At 63.3% G+C, this 23032-nt stretch overlaps 5 protein-coding genes across 5 annotated transcripts in view; 1 reads left to right on the forward strand and 4 right to left on the reverse strand.

Annotated features, from left to right (window-relative positions):
• TPCN1 (two pore segment channel 1) overlaps nucleotides 1-1625 on the reverse strand; it is a 54472-nt gene extending 52847 nt beyond the window's left edge. The window contains exon 1 of the mRNA XM_082324986.1: nucleotides 1561-1625. The gene's annotated coding sequence lies outside the window, so the exon portion shown is untranslated. The remainder of the gene's footprint in view (nucleotides 1-1560) is intronic.
• RITA1 (RBPJ interacting and tubulin associated 1) lies at nucleotides 1353-3659 on the reverse strand (the record flags this gene model as incomplete). Its single annotated transcript, XM_082324987.1, is given in 4 exon segments — nucleotides 1353-1743; nucleotides 2247-3129; nucleotides 3359-3581; nucleotides 3584-3659. Coding segments are annotated over 3 exon segments (834 nt in total). The 3' UTR covers nucleotides 1353-1743; nucleotides 2247-2594.
• On the forward strand, nucleotides 3653-9761 carry DDX54 (DEAD-box helicase 54). Its single transcript, XM_082324981.1, has 20 exons — nucleotides 3653-3699; nucleotides 4217-4349; nucleotides 4435-4505; nucleotides 4589-4774; nucleotides 4877-4926; nucleotides 5047-5088; nucleotides 5344-5439; nucleotides 5590-5711; nucleotides 5917-5978; nucleotides 6134-6265; nucleotides 6572-6782; nucleotides 7251-7385; nucleotides 7720-7941; nucleotides 8031-8104; nucleotides 8206-8403; nucleotides 8576-8724; nucleotides 8792-8905; nucleotides 8981-9085; nucleotides 9294-9400; nucleotides 9494-9761. Exons 1-20 carry the CDS (start codon nucleotides 3658-3660, stop codon nucleotides 9715-9717), a joined length of 2475 nt encoding a protein of 824 aa, XP_082181107.1. The 5' UTR covers nucleotides 3653-3657; the 3' UTR covers nucleotides 9718-9761.
• Nucleotides 9762-9780: 19 nt separating this feature from the next.
• Nucleotides 9781-12472, reverse strand: CFAP73 (cilia and flagella associated protein 73; the record flags this gene model as incomplete). Its single annotated transcript, XM_082324822.1, is given in 8 exon segments — nucleotides 9781-10200; nucleotides 10202-10594; nucleotides 10877-11098; nucleotides 11215-11415; nucleotides 11483-11595; nucleotides 11598-11604; nucleotides 11765-11888; nucleotides 12414-12472. Coding segments are annotated over 8 exon segments (1539 nt in total).
• A 1094-nt stretch (nucleotides 12473-13566) lies between these two features.
• VSIG10 (V-set and immunoglobulin domain containing 10) lies at nucleotides 13567-22564 on the reverse strand (the record flags this gene model as incomplete). The annotated part of the gene is made up of 8 exons (XM_082324823.1): nucleotides 13567-14014; nucleotides 14177-14337; nucleotides 15224-15236; nucleotides 15639-15749; nucleotides 16302-16595; nucleotides 17457-17738; nucleotides 21499-21783; nucleotides 22480-22564. The coding sequence occupies 8 exons, from the start codon at nucleotides 22562-22564 to the stop codon at nucleotides 13944-13946; spliced, it is 1302 nt and encodes a 433-aa protein (XP_082180949.1). The 3' UTR covers nucleotides 13567-13943.
• Nucleotides 22565-23032: the final 468 nt, after the last annotated feature.

Here is a 23032-nt window from a genome sequence, read left to right on the forward strand (position 1 = left end):
CAAAGCTCTCGGCTCAGGCTCAGCCGCGCGCAGACCACAGAGATGTGGCCTTTTCTTCAGCGTGGTGGCAATGTGGCCTTTTCTTCAGCGTGGGGGCAAAGCAGGCTCTGACCCGCGCTCGGTCAGAGTCCCCAGCAGAGGACGGAGGCTGCCTACCGTGTAGGGAAGCTGGGGGGGAGGCTCCAAGGAGCACGAAGGTATTTGGACCCAGCACCTCTTGAAAAGTCCCATTCAGGCACATTTCCTTTTTTTGGTCCCTTTGGGAAGGCTCTGTTCAGCAGCCAGGCGCAATTCTACCCGGATTTGGGAGAGGTAAAAGGATCCCTCCGCAGGGACGTGCAGGGAGAACCTGCTGAAGGCACTCGAGCCTGCAGTAACTGGCATCTGCTGTCTTGCCAGGCTGAGCAAGAGGCACTTCGTGCTCTGTGCACCAAGGAAAAGGCCTGGCCCAAAGGCGAAACACGCTGTGCCTACCCACTGTTCCTGGACTGAGGAGGAGCACTGAACATGGCAGGAGAATGAGCGGGATGCGAGGGTGACGGCCATGACCTGTGCTGCCACCAGCATCCAGAAAAGCTGCTTGTTCCAGCCACTCCTCACGTCGAAGACGAAGAAAAAAAGGAGAGGCCAAGAGAGCCAAGAAATAAGCACAAAATCCATCCTCTGTCCTCCATGCTTTCCTCCCAGCATGGCTGCCTGTTCCCCTGGGGCTCCGCTCTCCCAGATCACAAGCAATAGCTGAGACAGCGCTTGCACTGAGGCCTGAGCCCGCCAGGGCTGGCTGTCACAGACAGCAGACGCCAGAGCAGTGGCATGATGACGTCTCACCATTTTAGGTTGAGCTCTGTTGCCTTTCAAAAGCAAGAATAACATTTCTTGCCAACGGGACTGGACCAGGAGCGTCCCTCCTGGCTGGCCTGCCTAGCTTCAGTGCCCTTCATCTGCTGCAGTGGGTCAAGGCCCAAATCCTGCTGCTGCTCGAGGTGGCAATAAAATAATTTCTGGGGGCAGAACGATGCCCTTAACGTGGCTCGGTTTGTCCTCGGGTGAATTTGAGAGAACCTTTCCCTTTGCGTGGGAGGAGTTACCAGACTCCCAGCGACTCCCCGGTGTTCCCTGAGCTCAGCAGCTCGTCACTGCAGCCTCCCTTCCCTGCACACCCCGAGTCACCCAGCGCACGTCCTTTATCTGCCTCCCTACTCGTATTCCTAAAGATCGAGTTGCTCTTTCCCACCTCAGGAATGGAAATCGAGGAGGAGCTGCTTTGCTCAGTCTCTGGAGACGCTTGCTGCGCCCAGATCGCACAGCAGCATCCCGCGGATCAAACACAAGGCCCCAGCAGATTTGCCTTCGATCATTTATTTGGTGACACGAGCATGGCGTTGCCGTGAGAGCACCTCACAACCCTCACTACAACCACAGGATTACGCGTCCGCTCAGCACGTCCTCATCGCCAGAAGCTGCCGATATCCCTGCGGCAGAGCCTTCTCTGTCACAAAACCCCACGCAGCTCGGGGGCATCCCACCGCCACCGGGACGCAGCGCGATGCCATTCCTCACCTCTCTGCTCGTCCTCCCTTCTCCTTCCTTGCCAAAGGAGACCATTAAAATGTTGATGAAACGGAGCAAGGCCAGCAGAGAGCCGCGAAGACGGTCACGGCTGGAGCACACGTCCCACGCGCAGAGGCTCGGGCAGCCTGGAGCAGGGGAGGTTTCGGGGGGCTCAGAGCAGCCTCCCAGTACCTATGAAAAGGAGGCGACCGTGAGGTCTGAGCCAAGCTTTGCACTCAGGTGCACAGCAGAATGAAAGAACAGACCCAAACGGAAACAAGAAAGGCTCCGACTGGATATAAAAAGGGAAACTTTTCAGCCCAAGGACAGTCGAGCAGTAGGGGAGATGCCAGAGAGGTGGTGCAGCCTCTGTCCTTCAGGATTTCCACCACCCGACGGGATAAAGCCCTGAGCAGCCCTGCCTGAGGCCACGGCTCACCCGCCTCGAGCAGGAGGTTGGGCTAGCGACCTCCCGCAGTCCCGTCGAGCCCGAGCGATTGTACACCACAGGCAGGATGAAGCAGGGCTCCTCTCTCCCCAAAACTGGTCAGGAGACGTCCCCGTCAGGGCCCTCGGACTTCAGCTGCCCTGGCCAGCCTGGCCTGGGACCTCCACCCTGGTGGCACCCTCTGCTCTGGGAGCTCCACCTGAGCTCGGGCCCTGCCCGTCCCCGCCGAGCTACGCTGCAGCGGTACCTGTGCCTGGGCCTTCTCCCGGACGCCCCTGCGCCCACGCTGCAGGCAGTCCCGTCTCCTGCTGTTCCGACTTCCCGGCTGGACATCCTGGAGAGAAGGAACCTGACTCGTTACCGTTCCTCATCTAACGACCACCAGACAGTCAAGGGACGCTGCTGTCACCACCAAGGCTGTCCTGCTCCGGTGCTGCGGTCACCCTCGGTTCCCAGCTCATCCTCCCATGCAGAGCAGCCCCGTCCTTCGCTCGCAGCCACGGGAGGCCCCGGTGTCCTCATGGACTCGCTCACCAGGTCAGGCCCCACCTCGGGTAGGTTAAGGCTGTCTTTACGTCCAGAGGGACATTTGGCTTCACTTCCAGGGAGGCCTGGGTTTGCAACCACCCACCGCCTTGGAGCTCACGGCCACAGAAGGTCCGGACACGCTTGTTGATCGACCCCTCAGCAGAGACCCTCGGCAGGTCGCAGGGGCTGTCGGAGGGCTCTGTTTTTTACACCTTTCTGTCTCGGCGCTGTCTGAAGCCAGGCGCTGCCCATCCGAGGAGGCGTTCAGCCGGCTGAGAGACTGGGAACGTCCTCTGCCGGGAGCACCCTGGCTTTCGGAGCCCAAGGGACGCTTCCAGACGCAGGACTCGCCCTCGCGGCCCACCTCAGAGCCTGGTGCTGAAGGAGACGCAGGGGCTGGCGGGTGGACGGCTCTCAGGGGCGCCTGCCTGGCGCGGGGGGAAAGGCCGGGCTGGCTTCGGGGAGCAGGCGAGGGGCTCCAGAGCAGCGGATGGAGCTTGGCCACCTCTTCGTTCCTCATCCGCGGAGCTGCCCAGGCCGGACCCTCGGGCTTGGCGCCGAAGAGGGACTCGTCGCAGAAGGAGGGAGCGCGATTCCTCAACCTTGGCGGGGCGGCAAGGAGGGAAAACCCCGTGTTTATATCACCCGGCCACGACAGCGCAGAGACCCGGCCCCGGGGAGGGGGGGACGAACCCCGCTGGGTCCCTGAGCATCGCCCCGGACCCCCCCGAGGGCCGCCCGGGGCTCGCAGGCGCCGGCCCCGCGGGGAGCCCCGGGGCGTGGGGAGCCCCGAGAGCCGGGGGCAGCGGGCGGGGGCCGAGGAGGGCTCACCTGCACTTACCGCTCGGCCGGGGGCCGCCGCCGGCGGGAGGAGGAGGAGGAGCCGCCCAGGGAGGCGCGAAGCCGGGCGGCGCCGGGCGGGCCCCCGCGGGGCGGCCGAACAGCGACTCGTCCACGAAGGACGCCCGCGCCCGGCGGACGCCCCGGCCCCGGCCTCCCCGGGGAGCGGAGCCGCCTCCCGGTACCGGTACCGGCCCCGCCGCCCGCATGGCCGCCGCGGGCGGGGGTGGAACCGGCCCCGCCCCTTCCGGCCCCGCCCACCACCACGTGCTTCCGCCGCCGCTACCGACATGGCGCCGGCGAGGGCCCGCCGCCAGCCCCGGGGAGCGCCGGTAGGGACAGGGTGGGGACGGGGGGGTCTGGAGGGCGGCGGGCCCCGTGCCGGTGTCCTCGGTACCGGTGTGCCCGGTCCCCGTGTGCCGGGGCCCCCGCTGCGCCCGGTACCGGTGCCCCCTGTGCCCGGTCCCCACGTGCCAGGGTCCCCACTGCGCCCGGTGCCGGTGCCCCTGGTTCCCGTGTGCCGGTGTCCCCTGTGCCCGGTGCCGGTGGCCCCTGTGCCCGGTGCTGGCATTCTCGGTACCAGTGTCCCCAGTGCCCATGTCCCCAGTACCAGTATCCCCAGTCCCCATGTGCCAGCGTCTCCGGTACTGGTGTCACCAATCCCTGTGTGCTGCTGTCCCCAAAACCAGTGTCCCCAGTCCCCATGTGCCATTATCCCTGTGTGCCAGTGTCCCCAGTGCCAGTATCCCAGTACCAATGTCCCCAGTGCCAGTATCCCAGTACCGGTGTCCCTGCCCCGGCCCCGCCGGGACACCCATCGCCGCAGCCGTGTTCCCCCGCCGTCCCCAGGTCCCCGCGCCCTCGCTGCCCGCCTTCCCCGCCACCGAGGAGGATGACGGTGCCGACGCCGAGCCGGACACGCGGGCCATGGTGCGGGCCCAGAACCAGAAGAAGAAGAAATCCGGGGGCTTCCAGTCCATGGGTGCGTGCGGGGCGGGAGGCAGCTGCCCCGGGATGGGGACCGTCCCCTCCTGCCCGCGCCCCCTCACCTGTCCCCGTCCCCGCAGGCCTCAGCTACCCCGTCTTCAAGGGCATCATGAAGAAGGGCTACAAGGTGCCCACCCCCATCCAGAGGAAGGTGAGCGCGGGGGGCGGCGGGACCCCTGTCCCGGGGTGGTGGTGGTGGGACAGTGACGGTGACAGCGGGGCGGTGTCTCGCAGAGCATCCCCGCCATCCTGCGCGGCCGGGACGTGGTGGCGATGGCGCGGACGGGCAGCGGGAAGACGGCCTGCTTCCTCATCCCCATGTTCGAGCGGCTGAAGGCGCCCAGCCAGGCCGGGGCGCGCGCCCTCGTCCTCTCGCCCACCCGTGAGCTGGCCCTGCAGACCCTGAAGTTCACCAAGGAGGTACAAGGGGGGACAAGGGGGACAACGGGGGTGAGCGGGGACAATGGGGGGAAGGGGATTGGTTTTAACGCCCTGCTGACACGTTTCTTTCTCACCCCGCAGCTGGGCAAGTTCACAGGCTTGAAGACAGCCCTGATCCTGGGAGGAGACAAGTAAGCTGTCCCCATGTCCCCACCGGTCCCCGCTTCCCTAAAGCCTCCCCAAAACCTGGTGAGGGGCTGAGCTGCCCCGTGCAGCCCGGCGCCGCCCCAGTCTCTCCCCGCTTCTCGCAGGATGGAGGACCAGTTCGCCGCCCTGCACGAGAACCCCGACATGTGAGTGGGGACACAGGGAGGGACCAGTGGGGAAATGGCCCCTGAGAGCCACCCACTGTCTGGGGACATCCCTGGTGTTTACAGCCGCTGTGGCTGATGGACGTGTCCTGGTGTTCCCTTGGAGCATCTTCCCGTGCCCCCCGTGGGGGTCTCTGTTGGATTTTCTCTGGGTCGGATTTGGGACCTGCACCTGGGATGGTGCGGGGACACCATCCCCCCTGCGACCCGGTCCTGTCACCAGCTCTGTCCCTGCAGAATCATCGCCACCCCCGGGCGCCTGGTGCACGTGGCGGTGGAGATGAAACTGAAGCTGCACACCGTGGAGTACGTGGTGTTCGACGAGGCCGACAGGTCAGCGGGGTGCAGGGGGGTCCCCGGGGCTGGCGGTGTCCCCGTGCACGGGGTGAGCGACGGCGGGAGCGAGGTGCCCTGAGGGGTGGCAGGGCTGGGCACGGAGGGACCGAACAGGCGCTGCCACGTCCCGTGTCCCGTCCCCTGCAGGCTCTTCGAGATGGGCTTCGCCGAGCAGCTCCAGGAGATCATCGCCCGGCTCCCGGACTGCCACCAGACCGTGCTCTTCTCCGCCACGCTGCCCAAGCTGCTCGTCGAGTTTGCCCGGGCTGGTGAGGAGCGTGGGGCAGAGAGCGGCGGGGGGAGCCTGGGGACGGGGACACGGCACCGTCCCGCAGCGGGGCTGGGCCCAGGACTGGCGAAACCGAGCTGGGTTAATGGTGGGCCGAGTGGGTGTCCCCAGGCCAAAGGGTGGGGCTGGTCCCAGTAGCGCATCCCACCTGCGACCCATGTCCTGCGTGTCACCACATCCCACAGGTCTCACCGAGCCGATGCTGATCCGTCTGGACGTGGAGTCCAAGCTCAGCGAGCAGCTCAAGGTGAGAGGGGCCACGGGGACTCGAGGTGGGCTTTGTGCCCCCTGCCCACTGCAAGCCACCCTGCAGCGGCTCCAGGCTGGCGAGGAGGGGACAGGAGGGGTGGCGATGTCTGGCGTGGGGGCGCAGAGGGGCTGAGCTCTGCCCTCCCTTTGCAGCTGGCTTTCTTCCACGTGCGCGGGGACGACAAACCGGCCGTGCTGCTCCACCTGCTCCGGAGCGTGGTGAAGCCCCAGGACCAGACGGTCGTCTTCGTGGCCACCAAGCACCACACGGAGTATCTCAAGGAGGCAAGTGGCATTTGGGGATGCCCAGCACGTACCCCTGTTAAAGGGCGGGCTGCTGCGGGTGCCTAGGAGCCCTTTCCACACCCGCATGGGGTCTGCATCTGTGGGCACGTCCCTGCTGGAGTCTCTGCCTCTGTTTTGCTGGGTTGCAGAAGAAATCCCAGCATGCATGATCACGGAGGTACTGCATCCACCTACCCCTCGGGGAGCGCAGTGGGATTTGGGGATCCGAGTGGGCACCCTGGGGTCTGTCCCTTGGCTGAGGGTGCGTGCCCAGGTGGGATCTGAGCTCTCTTCTCCCCTCCCCAGCTGCTGACGGCCCAGGGCATCCGCTGCACACACATCTACAGCTCGCTGGACCAGACCGCCCGCAAGATCAACATCGCCAAGTTCGCCCAGGGCAAGTGCCCGGTGCTGCTGGTCACCGACGTGGCCGCCCGCGGGCTCGACATCCCCATGCTGGACAACGTCATCAACTACAGCTTCCCCGCCAAGGCCAAGCTCTTCCTGCATCGTGTCGGTGGGTGCCGGTGCCCTGCACAGGGGTCTTTGCAACCTGGGGGTCCCTCAGGGTGCTAGGGAGGGTGTGGGTGGGCTGTCCCTTGTCCCCTGTTTTTCCCATCCCTGCGCTCACTGGGCTGGCACTGATGCCCCTGACTTGGCGGTGATATCTTTGGGGCAGGAGGTCACCGTGTTGTGACACCAGGAGGCAGGCTGGGGACAAAGCAGGGGCAGGAATGTCCCTGATTTCCCAGCTGCATCTGCGGGGGCTCTTGGGGCCAGGGCTGGCGCCTTCCCTTCAGGATGGCACCGTGGTGGGCTCCCCTTTGCCCCGTTCCTCAGCAGCCCGCAGCCCCCTGCCAGCCGTGCCCACCTGGTAAATGCCACGTGCGTGGGCTCCCAGGGGCACCAGCGGGTCCCTGCCCGGGTGGGGGCAGGCTGGGCTGGCACTGGGTCTGGTTTCCCACTCTCCTCCTCCCCTTGCCAGGTCGCGTGGCCCGCGCTGGCCGGAGCGGCATTGCCTACTCGCTGGTGGCTCCCGATGAGATGCCCTACGTCTTTGACCTCCACCTCTTCCTGGGGCGCCCGCTCGTCCTCGCCGGTGCCCAGGAGATGCCCGCTGGTAAGGGAGACCTGGTTGCAGGCATCGGGGTGGCTGCATGTCCAAGCTGGGGCACTGGCCACGTGGCCGCTGTGGTTTTATCCTTGGCCAGTGCTGGAGTTTGTGGTCTTGTGGTTGGCATTTGTGCAGAGGGGCAATACGCTCTCATTACTGGGGTGCAGCTGGGGAAAATGAGGTGCTGGGGGCTCTGGTGTGTCAGGGATGCTGATTTAACACCACCAAGCTCCCCGTGGCCGGTAGCTCTGCTCTGTTAAATCCTGGTTTGCTGCCGTGCCCGCTGCCACAAGCCCAGGGTGGGTGCCGGCGAGGTGACATGGTGTCCCCCGGGCTGCAGATGCCGGCGGGGTCCTGGGCCGCGTCCCCCAGAGCCTGGTGGATGACGAGGAGTGCCTGCTGCTGACGGACCACGAGGGCTCGCTGGAGCTGCGGAGCCTGCGCCGCGTCGCCGACAACGCCCAGAAGCAGTACCTGCGGTCCCGGCCCGGCCCCTCGCCCGAGTCCATCAAGAGGGCGAAGGACCTGGATGTGTCCCAGCTGGGCATCCACCCGCTCTTCAGTGAGCACCTCGGGGATGCCGAGGGAGGGGACCCCCTTCCCCTCGCCACGGAGCTGATCCGTGCCCCTCTCCGTGCCCGCATTCCCCAGGCGCTCGCTTTGAAGACACCGAGCTGGAGAGGCTGAAGTTCGTGGACAGCATTAAAACCTACAAGTCCAAGGCGGTGAGTTGAGACCTGGCCTCGGGCACGAGGCGCCTGGGTTGGGGCGGGAGGGAAGGTCCGTGCGGCCGGCCGCGCCGCTCACGCTCGCGCCCCGGGAGCAGACCATCTTCGAGATCAACGCCACGTCCCGGACGCTGGCCAGCACCGTGATGCGGTCGAAGCGGCGCCACGACCGTGCCCTCATCGAGAAGTTCCAGCGCGGGCAGCAGGAGAAGCGGGCAGCATCTCTCAAAGGGCAGGGGCTGGCCCCGGCCCCCCCTGAGCCCGAGGAGGGAGAAGGAGAGGAGGAAGAACTCCAGGTAACGGGACAAGGGTGGGGGTGGTTTGCCGTGGATGCGGGAGCTGCTGCAAGGCGGCCTCAGCCGGGTGCTGGCAGCACCGGGGCCCCCGGGCTGTGCCAGGGCTCGGGGGCTGGCGCAGTGACTGGTGGGGGGACACGGCTCCTCCACCCCATCCCCCATCTCCTTCCAGGCCGTGTTCTCCACCGTGGTGGGCCAGAAGCGAAAACGGGGTGGAAGAGGGGGAGAAGACGGCGCCAGGAAAAAGCCCCAGCAGCCGACGCAGCGGGACGAGGACTTCTACATCCCGTACCGGCCCAAGGACTTCGAGAGCGAGAGGGGGTGAGTCCGAGAGGGCTCCCGCCGCCGTCCTGCCCCGGGGGCTGCTCTCATCTCCCTCCCTTTGCAGGCTGAGCGTGGGCGGCGAGGGCAGCGCCTTCGAGCAGCAGGCGGCCGGAGCCGTCCTGGATCTCATGGGTGATGAAAACCACAACCTCAACAAGAGCAAGCAGCTGCTGAAGTGGTGAGTGGGGTCTGGCCATGGGGGCGGGGGGGAAAATCAGGGCTGGGGTTCCCACCGCCCTCCCCTCTCTCACAGGGACCGCAAGAAGAAGCGGTTCGTGGGGCAGACGGGCCAGGAGGACAAGAAGAAGGTGCGGACGGAGAGCGGGCGCTACATCAGCAGCTCCTACAAGAACAACCTGTATCCTGCCTGCGGGCGCTGCTGCCTGCCTGCGCCGGGGCGAGGGGGAGCGGGGCCGGAGCCACCGGCAGCCGCGCGGCATCGTGCCCTGCTGCCGGGGGTCGATCCTGCGCCGGGGCAGTGGCGTGGGGGGGGTGGCAGGTCAGGCGCTGCGGTGGGTCGAGCGATGGGGAGTCGCCGCGTGCTCCCTTAACCCACCCTGGCCCAGCTATGAGAAGTGGAAGCAGAAATACAAGGTGGATGAGCGGGACGAGGACGAGGACAACGAACGAGGCAGGGAGCAGCAGTTCAGAGGGAAGCACAGGCGCGGGCACGGTGAGTACCTGGAGCAAGCGATGGAGCTCCCCATCGCGTCCCCGCCACCTCGCTTTGGCCTCCGAGCTGAGCTTGGCTGTGTCCCCCCCGCAGGGCCCGGGCAGCCCCCGGCCCGGGGCAGGGTGCGCTCGGAGCTGAAGAACAAGCAGCAGATTCTGAAGCAGCGCAAGAAGGCGGCCAAGCAGCGCTTCCTGCAGAGCGGGGGGCTGAAGCGCCTGAAGGCCAGGAACCGGCAGCGGGTGCAGGAGCTGCGGCAGATGGCCTTTGGGCGCCGGGCGGGGGCCACCAAGAAGGGCAAGCTGCGGAAGAGGGTGTAGGGGAGGGGGCCGTGCCCCAGCGGCTCCCCCCCACGCCTGGGCTGGCTGCCGGGGAAGGGGACATTAAATACATGGCTGGTTTTGCAGCCTGACTCCTCTTCGTCCTTGCCACGAGCATCGTGCCCGGGGTAATTCCTCCCCGCCTTGGGCCACCCCCAGGCGCAGCCCTAGAACAAGCGGGTGCCGCGGGTCCAAGGCTGGGGTATATTTTGACGGCAGACGCCTTCGGAGATACCAACAGCCTGAACGCCAGCAGCCGCCCCCCCTTCCTCCGCGGCAGCCGGGTCCTGCTGCCTGGGGCGCCCCCGCCCCGATGCGGTGCCACCCCAGGGTGCCTGTGCCGCTGCGTCCACGCTGCCTCTCAGGGGGGTTCCCAGACTTGGGGGGCGACCTCCATCCCCAGGGGGGTGCCGCGGGTCCTGCGGCTCCACGGGGGCCGTGGCAGCCTCTCCCCAGCCCCGGGAGCGGGCGGTTGTCCCCCGGGGGCTATTCCTGGCTTGGAGGCACCCTGGCACTGCGGCGACGCAGCGGGCGCACGCTGGTAGCAACGGGCGAGCGTGGAGGACGTGGCCCCGGCTGCCTGGGGCGCAGCTCGGCACAGATGGCAGCCAGGTCCTGCATGCAGAGCAGCACCTACGGAGACAGGGACCTTGATGCCGCAGCCATCCGGGGACACAAATGTCCCTGCGTGCCACCCAGGGGAGAGGGCTGCGCTGACCGTGTCCAGCTGGGCCTCGGTGTCCTCCGGGGCCACCTTCGCGGGGACGCTGAGCCGCGCGGAGGCGAGCTGGAAGAGGTTCAGCACTGCCAGCTTGATCCGCCCCAGCAGCAGGGTCTTCTGGGTGGCCGTGCTCTGGATGTGGGCCCAGTGGGACTCCTGGGGGACAGAGAGCCCTGGGCACCCCCCAGCCACTGCCCCGTGGCCCCTGCACCCCTCTGATCGGGGCGGGGTCCCAGGAGGCCTGGCTGCGCGTGTCCCCCGTGCACGCCTGCTGACGATGCTTTCTGGGTGTTTGGGGACCCCCAGCTCAGCCCAGGGGCTGCCGCCCGGCTTCCCACCACCACCGCGTTGGCCCCCTCCCCTGTGCAGCGCGCTTGGGGCCCATAGTGCTGCCCCTCTCCCTGGGGGGGTCCTCGGGCACCCCACGTCCCCCCTTACCGCCTGGAGCGCGTCATGGCGGGTGGCCTCCAGCTGTGCGTGGAGCTGGGCCAGCTCGTCGTTGGTGCGCAGGAGCTCGCTGCCGGCCGCCTCCTGGTACCGCCGGAGCCGTGCCCAGCCCTGGGCCAGCCGCTCCTGCCCGGCTTCTGCCTGTTGCGCCAGGGCTGCCCGCGCCCCCGCCAGCGCCCCGAAATGGGCCAGCATGGCCGGGACGTCCTGGAACTGGGAGCAGGAGGGGGCTGAGAGGCTGCGGGGGCTGCTGCTCTGGGGGTTGGCACCCACAAGGGGCTTTGGGGACACGCAGGGTGGCACCGTGGGACGGGGACCCCCGCGCTCACCTGCCCCGTCCTGGCCAGCACGCCCCGCAGGTAGTCACCAAAGCCGCGGAGGCTCCGCAGGCGCCGGGCCAGGCGCTCCCTGCGCCGTAGCAGCCCCGTGAGCTCCCGGTGCAGGCGGGCAGCCTCCGCACCCCGCCCCGCCGCCCGCGCCTGCTCCTCATCTGCCCGCCGCAGCGCCCGCTCCTGCCTCGCCGCCGAAACCTGCGGTGTGGGGACGCGGTCAGCGTGGCCCCCATGGCCTGCCCGGCCCCGGCCCCCGCCCTGGCACCTTGAGGAAGGCGTCGAATTTGAGGATGACGTCCCGGCGCTGGTCTTTCCGCTGGCCCAGCTGCTGCCGGCGCTGCTCCAGGCGCTCCATCCTCTGCCGAAACTCCTGGGGACCGCCGGGCGCTGAGAGCGTCGCCCCCTGCCAGGGTGCCCGGCGAGGGGACGGGTGCCAGCCCGTGAAGGGCTGGGGACGTGCCCGCCGGCTGCTTGTATCCCGTGGCACACCACGGCCATGGCCGCAGCCCCATGGCGGGGCCCATGGAGGGGCTGGGGGTGCCCTCACCTCCCGCTGGCTCTGCAGCGCCCGCTCCACCTCCGCCACCTCCCGCCTCTTCAGCAGCAAGCGCGTGGAGGGCAGCAGCGCGGTGGCGTCCCACGCTGGCACCGTCCTGCCGTGGGTGGCGTGGCTCATCGTGGCCGGGTGGGGAGAGCAGGGGCAGGGGCACCCGCCACCGTGGCGCAGCCGGGACCCCCCAGGGACCCCCGCTGCCTGCCTGGCCCGCGCGCCCGTCGCCCACCCTCGCTCCTGCCCGTCCCTCCCGCTTCAGCCTCCCCCCAGCTCGGGAGGGAGTCGCAGCCCAGCCTCAGCTTCCCCGGCGGCAGGAGCTCTGCTGCCGGGGGGGGACGCCCGTGTGAGAGCCACCCGGGAGCACCGCGGGCAGCACACGGGCACCCAAGTGTCCCGGCATCTCTGGATGGGGTGCAGGTGGAGACGGAGCCCGGATAGCTAGCAGGGGGCCCTCTCCTCCCTGGGTGCCCCAGCGGGGGACCCAGCACCCACCCAGTGACGCCCACCCTGGCACCCCGGGGACCCAGCGACAGGAACCCAAGCCAACAGCCCGGGGGGGACGCGCTGGCCCCGCTGCCGAGCCCTCGCTCGCCTCCAGCCAGCGGCACCCGTCCCGCGGGGAGGACGGGGGGACCTCGCTCACCGCAGCCGCAGCTTGTCCCGCAAAGCCGCGCGCAAACGCTCCTCCGTGTCCGAGGCCATCTCACCCGGCATCTCCTCGCCCAGGGGCCGGCGCAGAGGAGCCAGGACACCGAGCAGCCGCGATGGCGGCAGCACAACACCGTTGCCAGGGGCAGCCGGAGGCTCCCGCAGCTCCCTGGGATTTTCCCGGCATGGCGCCGAGCGTCGAGGCCCCTCGGGGACCGCTCGCAGGTCGCTCCCGCCAGGGTTCTTCCCCCGGGGCTCCCGCCTGCCCTCAGTCCCCCCAGCCCTCGGCCCCGGCTCCAGCCGCTCCGTTCAGGCTCCACGTCCCTCCAGAGACCACCGCGCACAACCGGCCCACAACCACCGCCCCACCAAGCGCTCGGGGTCCCCCGCCCCGTGCTCCCTCCGCTCTCCTCCATCTCACCCTGTTCCTACCCACGCCCCAGGGACGGCTCGGACCCCGCGGCTCCCCTCCGCGTGCCCCCTCTCCACGCCACGCGCCGCCAGGTCCCCTTCGCTCCCCGTGTGCGTGCCCGCGTCCCCCCGCCACCCGACGCGCTCAGATCCCCCGTGTGCACTCGCTGCTCCGTCGCCCTCCACGCACTCCCGTACCCCTTCACGCAGTTTATTCCTCCGCTCCCCTCCAGCCTCCGTTCCACCCCATCCCGCTCGTCGGCCATTCCCACGCGCGTGTGGCGATCCCCTCCCTCCATGCAAGCTCAGATCCCTCCCTGTTCGCCCCCGCGGCGTGCCTTTTCCATCCCTCCATTTACCCCCGCAGCGTGCTCAGACTGGATCTGTCCCTCCATCCCCTCCTGCGCGCCCTGGCCCCGCTGTTACCCACCCCACCGCTCCCCTCCACGGCTGCCCTGCTCCTCTCCGGCCGGATCCTGCTCCCCTCATCCCCTCCCTGTACAAATTCCCTCCGTGCTTTCCATCACAGCCAGGCATCCACGCTGCAAGGTACGGATGAACTCCCAGCTTAGATATGGAGCACCATTTCAGATGGACTTGGGGAAAAAAATATTTATAACAAAAAAAAACCCAATTAAGCCTCCCTAGACTCAGCATCACCCATGTCCCGCCCGTGCACCCGTTGTTTCTACGTTATCCAGGGACCACTGCGGCCCCGCGGCACCTTTCTCCTTCAGGCTCCCCGCAACCCCAGCACCACTCGTGGTGACCGAGCCAGAATCCCGTACTGGTATTCGAGTCCATCACAGGCATCAAGATGAGCAGGCTACTGGGACCCGCTTCCCAAGCTCTGCCTGCGCTGGGAAGTGCAATCCTTGATAAAAAGGACACCTGAGACAAAAGGGAACATGAGAAGAGGAGAGAAGAAATGGAGAAACATGGCTGGGGAAGGACGGAGTGAAGGCTGGGGTGGAGAAAGAAGCGGGGATGATCTGACGGACCCAGCCCGCTGCAGGACACCGACGGCCTGCGCGCAGCCACGCGGCAACGAGGACGCGCTTGACGCTGGGCGTCCAGCCGGAGCTCTGCGTGCTTCTGCAAGAAGGGATGGAAACTACGTGCTTCGCGTCTCTTCTCCCCTCGGTTCCTGCGGAGAGGCCCCGCCGTTCTGCCCGCCATCGTCACCTACGCAGGGCACAGAGCAGCAGCGTCTCAGCAAGAGCCAACAAGCCAGACAGCTGGAATTCCTCCCTCCCCGGCAGCTGCTCCTGGAAGCCCCACAGCTTAGCAGGAGAGCAGGCGGCTCCTGCCCCAAACCTCGGCCGGCAGGCAGGCGCCAGGGCTCACCTTCCGTAAGGCAGTTGAGGTAAGCAGCCTGGAGGCTGTTCCCGTTGACCAGCGCCATCTCCTCGTGCTTGGTGGAGCTGCTCATGGTCTCCTCTTCCCCCTTCCCCTCGTCGTCGTCGTCTGAGTCCACCAGCACCAAGACATCACCCGAGTCCTGATTCCTGTGGAGAGCAGAGCAAGTGGAGGTGGGCTGAAAGGCTGAGGGCAGCCTGTGCCTCCCCTGGCACCGACAGCCCTCTACACCACGACGACCGATTCGGATGGACCCTTCCAACCCTGCACCAAGCGTGTTCAAAGAACAGCTGGTTTCAGACCCTGCTGGCAGCAACACCACCAGCGGCAGCCTGCACCGCTTCCCATTCGTCTTCCACAGTCCTCCAACCACTTCACAAATATTCAGGTACTAAACCGCGCAAGCCCCTCCCAGCTGGAGTCATTCTCCCCTCCCGTATAGACGGGGAAACGAAGGCACTCAGAGAAGTCTTCCCATGCCGCAGCACCACAGCTGTGGGAACAGAAGCGACAGGGGCAAGCGAAGGGAGCGGGGCCGGGAGGGGTGCAAGCAGGAGGCAGGGAAGAAATCCGGTGCACCTGCACGCCAAGAAGGCAGTTGTTGACGTGCAGCTACCAGACATCCCTCCTGAGAGGGGAAGGACACGGGCAAACACCCACACAGAGCGGCAGAAGATCGCCATTTCACGTTCTGGTTTCGTTTGTGCCGAGGAGCAGCCCTCCTGCACGGCCTCCTCCCACACTGACGGGCGCCTTGCCAGCACCGTCCCGGCGCATCCCAAAACGATGCCACTCCTGCTCTGACGCCAAGCGCTCTCCTCTCCCCTCATCCTCCTGCTCCCGCACCCACGCCGTGTCTCACCCATCCCCGCCGTCCCCTTCCCGCGGGAGGCAGAGCTCCCACATCAGAAGAGCTTTGCTCTGGGGACAGCTCCTGCCTCCGAGGTCGATTCCCTCCCTACAGGGAAATCACCTCTGCCAGGAGGTGGACTCGCGAGGCCACACAGGACGGGGCTGAGGAAAATCAACACTCACCTGAATGCAGCACCTGAACGGGAGAGAAGGGAAAGGACAGCGTTAGAAATCAGCCGCGGAGCACTCGGATGGTCTCTGGCAGCCACGCGCGGAGGCGCGGACGTGAAGGTGACCTGCCCGCGTGCGCAACGAGAGCATCAGAGAGATCACAAGGAACGGGGGAAGGCCCATCGCGGCACAGCGCCCCGGAGAAGGCAAGGGGAAGGTGCCCGAAGCACTCAGCTGGGGAAGGGCCTTGGGTTTCCAACCCAACTGTCTCCAGGGCTGACAGAGTTTTGACCAGGAGCAGGATGAGGCCCAAGGGCTGGGGTGATCGTCACAGCACACCCGAAGGGACAAGCAGGTTAGGGATAAAACCAGGCCACCCCAGGAAGGAGTAACCCCCTCCCCGGCTTGTGCAGAGGAGAGCTCCTACCTCTCAGGCACAGGAGGGGATTGTAGTACAAGACAACCCCGGTGACGGTGAGAATAGCCAGCAGGGACAGCACCACCACCGCGCCCACGACCCCAACGATGTTCACCGGCTCTGTGGAGAGGAGACAGAGGAGGCCAGCTTGTCACCGGGACACGGATGGATGAGGAAATGTCAGTGCAAGCAATAGAGCAGCGCCCAGTGCCGTCTCAGCTGCCATTTCCCGTCGTCGCAACAGTCCCACCGGCACAAGGGGTGAGAGTTTCAGGCACTCACACCTCATTGCTACGGAAAACACCACAGCAAGGCCCCTATTTTTGTGCCCACACGCATTTAGCGAAAGCAAATCAACCCCTGCCCACTGCATCTTGAGCAGCTTGAGCCTTGGAGGTGCCGCTCTGTGCCCACAACCTACAGAGGGACCAAGGATGCTCCCCTCTCAGGCCCGTTATGCCGAGGCGAGGGGAATCAGGCCTTTTCACCCCAGGATGAAGGGAGCCAGTCCTGCATTTATGCTTGCCACAAGGGTGTGGAACGCGTCAACAGGCAAAGAGGGCTCTTGGTGGCAAATGGGAGCCCCTCGGGGGCTCGCCAACGGCCCCCGTGAGCCGTGCCCCTGCCGCCTCCTCAATCCCTGCCACAGCAACCCCAGGCAGCCCCACTCACGCTTCACCGTCAGGCAGACGAACAACTCCCTCAGCCCCACGGGGTTCTGCGCCTTGCAGACGTAACAGCCCCCGTCGGTGCCCTGGGAGCAGTTGCGGATGGTAAGCCGGGACACGTTGCCCTCCTGGGTGACGAGGTACCTCCCTCCGGGCTGGATCTCCACCTCCGGCTGGGCGATGCCCCGCAGCCAGGTGAGCCTCGCCGCTGGGGTGCTCTCGGTCACGCGGCACATCAGGGTCACGTTGTCACCCACAAAGCAGGTCTTCGGGGGCTCCGATTCCAGTGAAGGGATTTCTGAACAGCCCAAGGAGGGGAGGGGGAAAAAAAAAAAGAAAGAGAAAAGTGTCAAGGAGGGAATGGAGACATTTAACATAACAAGCAATCAGCCATCTGACTGATTAATAATCATTAACAGAAGGAAGTCAGACAGGAGTCTGGGACTTGAGCACTGTGGTTTGGCATTCAGCTCACTCGGGAGGCTTCAGCAGCCTTCCACGGAGCGATCCGAGCGACTTCCACGTTGCTCAGCCCTTTTTTTGACACCTGTCTTTGTATCCCCAGGGAAGAACGGTCGGAGGGTAGCCAGTAGGAAGATGGCAGAGAGGAGAAAGGCAGCCCAGGAATTTTCCTTGGGATCAGCAGAGCTCTTCTGTAGCCCTGACGACCCTTGGAGGATAAATGCAGCTCAGGTTTTCAAAAGCCACTTTAGTCAGACCCCTTAGACGCTTGAAGGGGGGCTGGGGGCACGCGCGACCCTTCTGCTACAAGCCCAGACCTGCCAAGCTTAACCTCAAGATGAGCAAGGCACTAAAACCACCTCTCACTTTCACACAGGCACAAGTGCTTGCACAGGTGAAAAGCTTGGTGCAGGGAGATTTGTCGGCCCCTGAAGATGTACCCAAAACACAACTCACCTGCAACTATGCCATGATGGATCTCAGCTGCAGGACTTCTGCGCCTTGTGCAGTCACCTCTGCACAAGCCAAGCCCTGCCACGCTGCCTCGTTAGCATCTCCCCCTGCGGCAAGCGCCCGCAAGCCGGGCTTGCCTGACCACTGCCTTAGAGCTCTGGAGGGCAGAGAATGAGCGGGGTACCTGTCTGCCTCATCATTAGCAGGCTCATTAATAGTTAATAAGGTAGGCAGGTCAACTCACTTATCTCCACGGTGCACGCAGGCTCCTCCTGCTTGACGGCATGGCTCCCGACACACGTGAACACTTTGCGGTGGGAGAGGTGGGAGCTGTTCAGCGTTTCCACGTGGGTGTCCGAGGAGCTCGTGGAGCTGATGACCCAGCTTGAGTTCTCCAGATCGTGCCCCTCTTCTCTCCAGTGCAGGGTGGGGTGGGGGTACCCTCCAGGCCAGCTGCAAAACAGCTGCAGCATCAGCCCCGACGAGGAAGTCTCAGCCCAGCACTTTGGGGTCGAGTGCGGTGGATCTATCAGCAAGAACAGCACATGGTGAGAAACATTTCCATGTCACAGCTCTCAGCATCTCAGGGCTGGAACCCCTGCAAGTGCTTGTTGTTGCCATTGCTCCCCTTGAAAGCCTTCCTGGTTTCCCTGCCTGTTTTCCCACAGCCCCAGAGAAGCACAACTCAATGACAGCCAAGAGGGACCAAGCAGGAGGCTGTCCTGCAAAAGCCATCACAGCAACCACAGCCAAGCCTTGAGGGACTAACGCACGCGAAGGAAACAGCTTTATGCAATGGAGATAAGCATCTAAAACCGCAGTGGGAGAACAAAATCTCCACGCTGCCCTTGGGCCTCATGCCACAGCTACAAGGGGGTGAAATCGATTTGCACTACTTGAGAACAAGGCTCTGCCTCTCCCTGTCACTGGTACAAGCACTCGGACTTCCCAAGGGAACATGGAAAGCATCAGGGCTCTCGACCAGGGACAAGTAACCAGCTTCTCAGAGCCACCGGCTCAAAGCCGGAGCGCTTCCCCAGCAAGCCCAGCACGTTTTCGAAGGAGAAGCCTGTTTCTAGCGGACAAGACGCTTTGCCCACAGGGAATCCTGGTGACTCCAGCTCGCAGGGTCAGGGCCATGGATATGTGCCACTGAAGCCAAACCAGGCGTGCTCCGCTCCTTCCCGGCACCGCTGCCACTGCCGTGTGGGGCCAGACGGTGTTACGCAGCCGTGCGCCACGCTCTGCGTCCACACCACGCTGCAGCAGTGGGGACAAACTCCAGCAAAGAACAGAGGTGGGGTAAGTCACGGCTGGCCTCCTGCCAGGGCCACTTCGTAACCACCGCGACTATGTTTGTTATTTAAATACAGAAACAACTATAGGATGGCAGGAGCAGGTCAGCAGCCAACAGAAACCCAGGAGCAATCCCTCGGGCACAGCGAAGCTCACATTTCGTGCAGTAGAGTCCCTGCCTCTCTCCCATCAGCTGGTTTCACACACGCACCCCCATGCACAGATACACACACGTGTTCGTTTAACAGCCATAGGGATTCTGGACTCTGATCCAGGCAGAATTAACACACTGTGCCCCTGTGGCTGGCTTGCCTAACCCAACGCTGAACAAGACCCCACCGAGAGATCGGATACTGCCAAAGCAAGCCCCACACAAGAGGCGTCAGAGGGATGCCTGATGTTTATTTTGCAGAGCATTTATTCAAATGATTTTTAAACGACATGAGTTTAAAAAAAAACCATCATGGCAAAACCCCGCGTGAGCTAGAAGAACATACTTTCTTGGGGCTTGGCTTTCCAGGAACTACATACACGCATCTCGTATGATCTTTGAAACCATCCAGCTCTGGCAAGAAAGTTCTCTACAACACCTCCTCTGTCCCAGCTCTGGGGAGGTCTCGTAACTGATCCCGAATCCTGGCTGTGGTTAATAAAAGCAACCCGTCAGCCTGAATCACCAGAAACTGCCCCGCGTCGAGAGGCGGACGCAGCCTTTCCAGACGTCCAGCCAGAGAGCTGCACTTTTCGTGCTGGTTCCAGGAACCTGCCCCCTGAAGCCATCAGCTTTATAACCTGAACGCCCAGGGCTTCCCAGTTCAACTCTGCTCTTCTGTCTAAATGCTAACGGGACATCTCTTCCCAAAATGTTAAAAACCTAAAAACCTTCCTGCAACCAAAAAAACCCCTCACAAAACACCAGCAAAAAGGACCTCATGCCCACAGAAAAGCCAACAGCGGCTTATATCAGATGGCACACAAACATACCAAGGAATCCCTTGGAGGCGTGCAATTGCATGTTTCCTTCACACCATGCGCTTCCCATCCAAAACAAACACGGAACAGCGGCTCAAGGCAGGGCTGCACCTGTGCCGTGCTGCTAGAACGTTTCCTCTGCTGCTTGTGGGTTTTAAAACGCAGTTTTAAGCAGAAAGAGAACTTTTTGGTACAACTCATGAGACGGGTTGAAGACTATCAGCTGGTAACTGCCCCATGAAGGCTACAGATCGTGGGCGGCTCTTTTACAGCGCTGTCAAGTCTGTGCCTGAGAGGTTCACTCCAGCCCAGGCTAAGTCGTTCCAGTAACTCCAGTTAGTTGTTAGTTAACAACAGTTGTTCCAGTGATCGTGAAAAATCAGGGCCCGTGCTTCTAGTCTGAAGTTGAGAAGCTTCAGCTTCTGGCCTTTGCTGATGCTGCTTCTGCTCCAGCAGAAATACCTCTCTCACCTATTTAAGGGCACACCACTCTCCCACATCACCTTTGTAACCTTTGGAAATTAATTGGCATGTTAATTCCGCGCTAATAAATGAAGTTCAAAGGGCAGTACCAACGCTTGGCATGCCCGAGAGATCTCTTCCTCATGAGTGTTTTGCACTAATGCTCCAGATTTAGGGGTCCCCCCTCCTAAGCCCCACGCCTACATATATATTCTCTGAACACCTACATATATATTCTCTGAACACCTACATATATATTCTCTGAAGCAGCCTGGGGTTCAGTTCCTTCACCCCAGCCCTCCATGACCCTCCAAACCCCATCTACAGGTTCCTTGCCCCAGGAAGGGAATTTTTACTTGTGTGAACTTAGATTTAATCTGTACAAAACAGGTACAACTTTTACAACACACACCCTTCACCAAACACCGAGAAGGAAGGAACACCCTGAACGCAAACAGAAAACAGGTCTCACGCACGGCAGGTGTTGACGGAAAGACCAGCAAGAAAGCAAGGGGCCAACAGAGCACAGAACGTCACCGAAAAAGGCAAACTGGCAGCAGTCTTTCCTTCTTCTCAACTCTATCATATGGGCTTGGCTGGCATAAGGGACAGCAGGTCACAGCCCAGGTGTGAGGGGCCAGAGCCCACGTCGCATCTGATCAGAGTTGGTGAGGGGGCCAAGAGTGGTACCAGCCACAGGACCTGCGCTCCCTGCTAAGCCGGAGGGGCTGCCCCGCAGAAGAGACGGGACATCTGGGCAAGACAACGATTCCCCAGCAGAAGCAGGAAGGACCCGCGCCAGCAGCGTGCAAAGTCATGGCCTTGAGCGCGCTCCAGCCCGATCTTCCACCCGTGCTGTGAAGCTTTCTAAGAGAACGAACAAATGAAATCGGGATGGAAATGGGAGCGAGCACCAAAAGACAGAACAGGAAAAAAAGGCTGAAAGAATGGCCTGTGCTGATAACAACAGGCACGCTCCCAGGACAGCGCTCCCAGCAGTAAATTTGAGGATCGTGGTGTTTCCATCAGAATCAGAAGGCTGCACTAAGACACAGCACTGACAAGTCGTCAGCTGAGGACCCTCCATCCTCACACCAAAAGGACGGCAACAAGGAATGGCACAGCACATCTATTTCAAACGTATTTCGGTCAAGGGAAAAAAGACAGTGAGCAGCAGCCCGCGCCCTAAGACTTATCAAGGCTCAGGTCAGCCAGATTCTGAGGCAACGGGCCGCTCTGGAACAGGTACAGGATATGAAAAACCTGTTCAAAAAGTCGTTTATCATCACCAATGAAGAAGGAAGTGACATAGCGAGGACTTAACAGCTGGCATCCCATCCTCTGCATCATACACAACGGATCCTTGCCAGGCCATTTGGACACGCATCGCTCTGCTTGTGAGCGAACGTGTAATCGAGCAGCATCAGCCCGCTCACAGATTTTGCACAATAAGGCCACCTTGCCCTTTTTTACACTATTTTTTCCACCAGGGCCAGATGAACCTGGGGACCTGTGAGACTCAGGGGAGGAAACGCACAGAGGCGGGACAGACTTACTGGCTACCACGAGCTGGACCCTGTGCTCGTGGTCCGTCTTGTTCAGCACTTCCTTGCAAGTGTAGTTGCCTTCGTCCTGCACACGCAGCTCCGTGATGCGCAGAGAGCTGTTGTCAACCAGGGAGAAACGGACGTCCGGGGGGAAAGTGGCCCTTGAGGAGAAGAGTGGGGGGAAAGAGCGCGGATCCCCTTGAAACCAGACCACCTCGGTTGCTTCTTTGGAGACATTTCGGCATAAAAGGAGGATGCTTCCTCCAACCTTCCCAAAGACCACTTCCTCTGTTCCTGCAAGAGAGAAGGGACAGCGTTAGGGATCAAGGGAACCGGCAAAGCCCCCTTCCGTCGGCAAAGACCTGGACTTTGGATATAAATCAACCCTCTGGGGTGCTTGTTAGGGGGGGTCTTGTCAAAGGATCTCCGAGACGCATTTAGCAGCTAACAACGCTCAGTGCAGACACGCGATCAGGAAGAGGGACACAGCTTAAAAGGCTCAACGGGAAAGCAAGGACGGGATAGTTCTGCCTAAGAGAGGAGGGCAACAAACAGGCAGCCTGAAGGAGCCCAAGAGGAGCGGCGTTAGACCACTAACGACGCGGGGTCGCAGCAACGTCCCAACGTTTTGCTGGCCACTTGCCCATCCTTGCGCCGCTCATGGGAGAGCACGGTACCGAAAAAGGAGGCAAAACCCACTCCAATATCGGTAGCCATTGAGAAAGACGACACAAGTGTTGATATCCCCTTTTCCTACGGCACCTACAGCCAACTCCAGGGTCTGCAGGAGCCCCCCCTTCCACCAGCCCCATCAGCGTCGGCCCTGCTTGTTTTCAAAGGGGAATCTCGTTACTTTCAGCACAAAAAAATTACTTTTTTTCTTTAAAAAATCAGTACTAGGGCTTGCTGGCGAGCTCCCCACAGAGCATGGTATTGCTCTAACAGCCGCCCACACACGGTCACCGCTCCCCTTCCCTCAGCCCCCGCTACCTGCGGCGGCCCGGCCCGGCACCAGCCTCCAGAGGCAAAGGGCGAAGAAGAAGCGGGCTGGCGGCGTCCTGCCGGGGAACCGCATCGCCGTGTGCCGCCGCCAGAACCTCCCTCCTCGGGGAGGCGGTGCTGCCTGGCCTCCGCCCCGGCGAACGGGCAGGGGAGGCGGGCGGGCCCGGACGGGCCCGCCCGCCTCCCCTGCCCGCTCGCCGGGGCTTGTGGAAAGGTCGCATATCAGCCCCCGCCGCCTCAGATCCGCCATCTTCCCCGCCCGCCATCTTGGACGCCCCCCCCCCGCCATTTTGGGCAGCCCCCTCAGAGCGGCCGGACACCATTTCTCTGCCCGGTCGTAGCCCAAGGATGGGGAAAGTTTAATACAAGAAGGATAACGTTTCCTGAGGGGGAAACTTAAGTAAAGGTTGTAAGCGAAACCCCGCCGCCCAGGGGATCTCCCATAATCCAACCGCTTAGAGACACCCCAAAAGCAGTGGGAGCGGGAAGAGTGATAAATGACCACGAACCATGCCACAAACTGTATGATTCTTGGGTATAG

Source organism: Platalea leucorodia, assembly GCF_965183815.1.
Source record: "Platalea leucorodia genome assembly, chromosome: 12".
In the NCBI taxonomy this organism is placed as follows: Eukaryota; Metazoa; Chordata; class Aves; order Pelecaniformes; family Threskiornithidae; genus Platalea; species Platalea leucorodia.

Coding starts and splice junctions, on each gene's coding strand:
- DDX54 (XM_082324981.1), top strand. CDS start 3,658: ATGGCGCCGGCGAGGGCCCGCCGCCAGCCCCGGGGAGCGCCG. Junction 4,506..4,588: donor CCACCCCCATCCAGAGGAAG/GTGAGCGCGGGG, acceptor GGTGTCTCGCAG/AGCATCCCCGCCATCCTGCG. Junction 5,440..5,589: donor GTGTTCGACGAGGCCGACAG/GTCAGCGGGGTG, acceptor CGTCCCCTGCAG/GCTCTTCGAGATGGGCTTCG.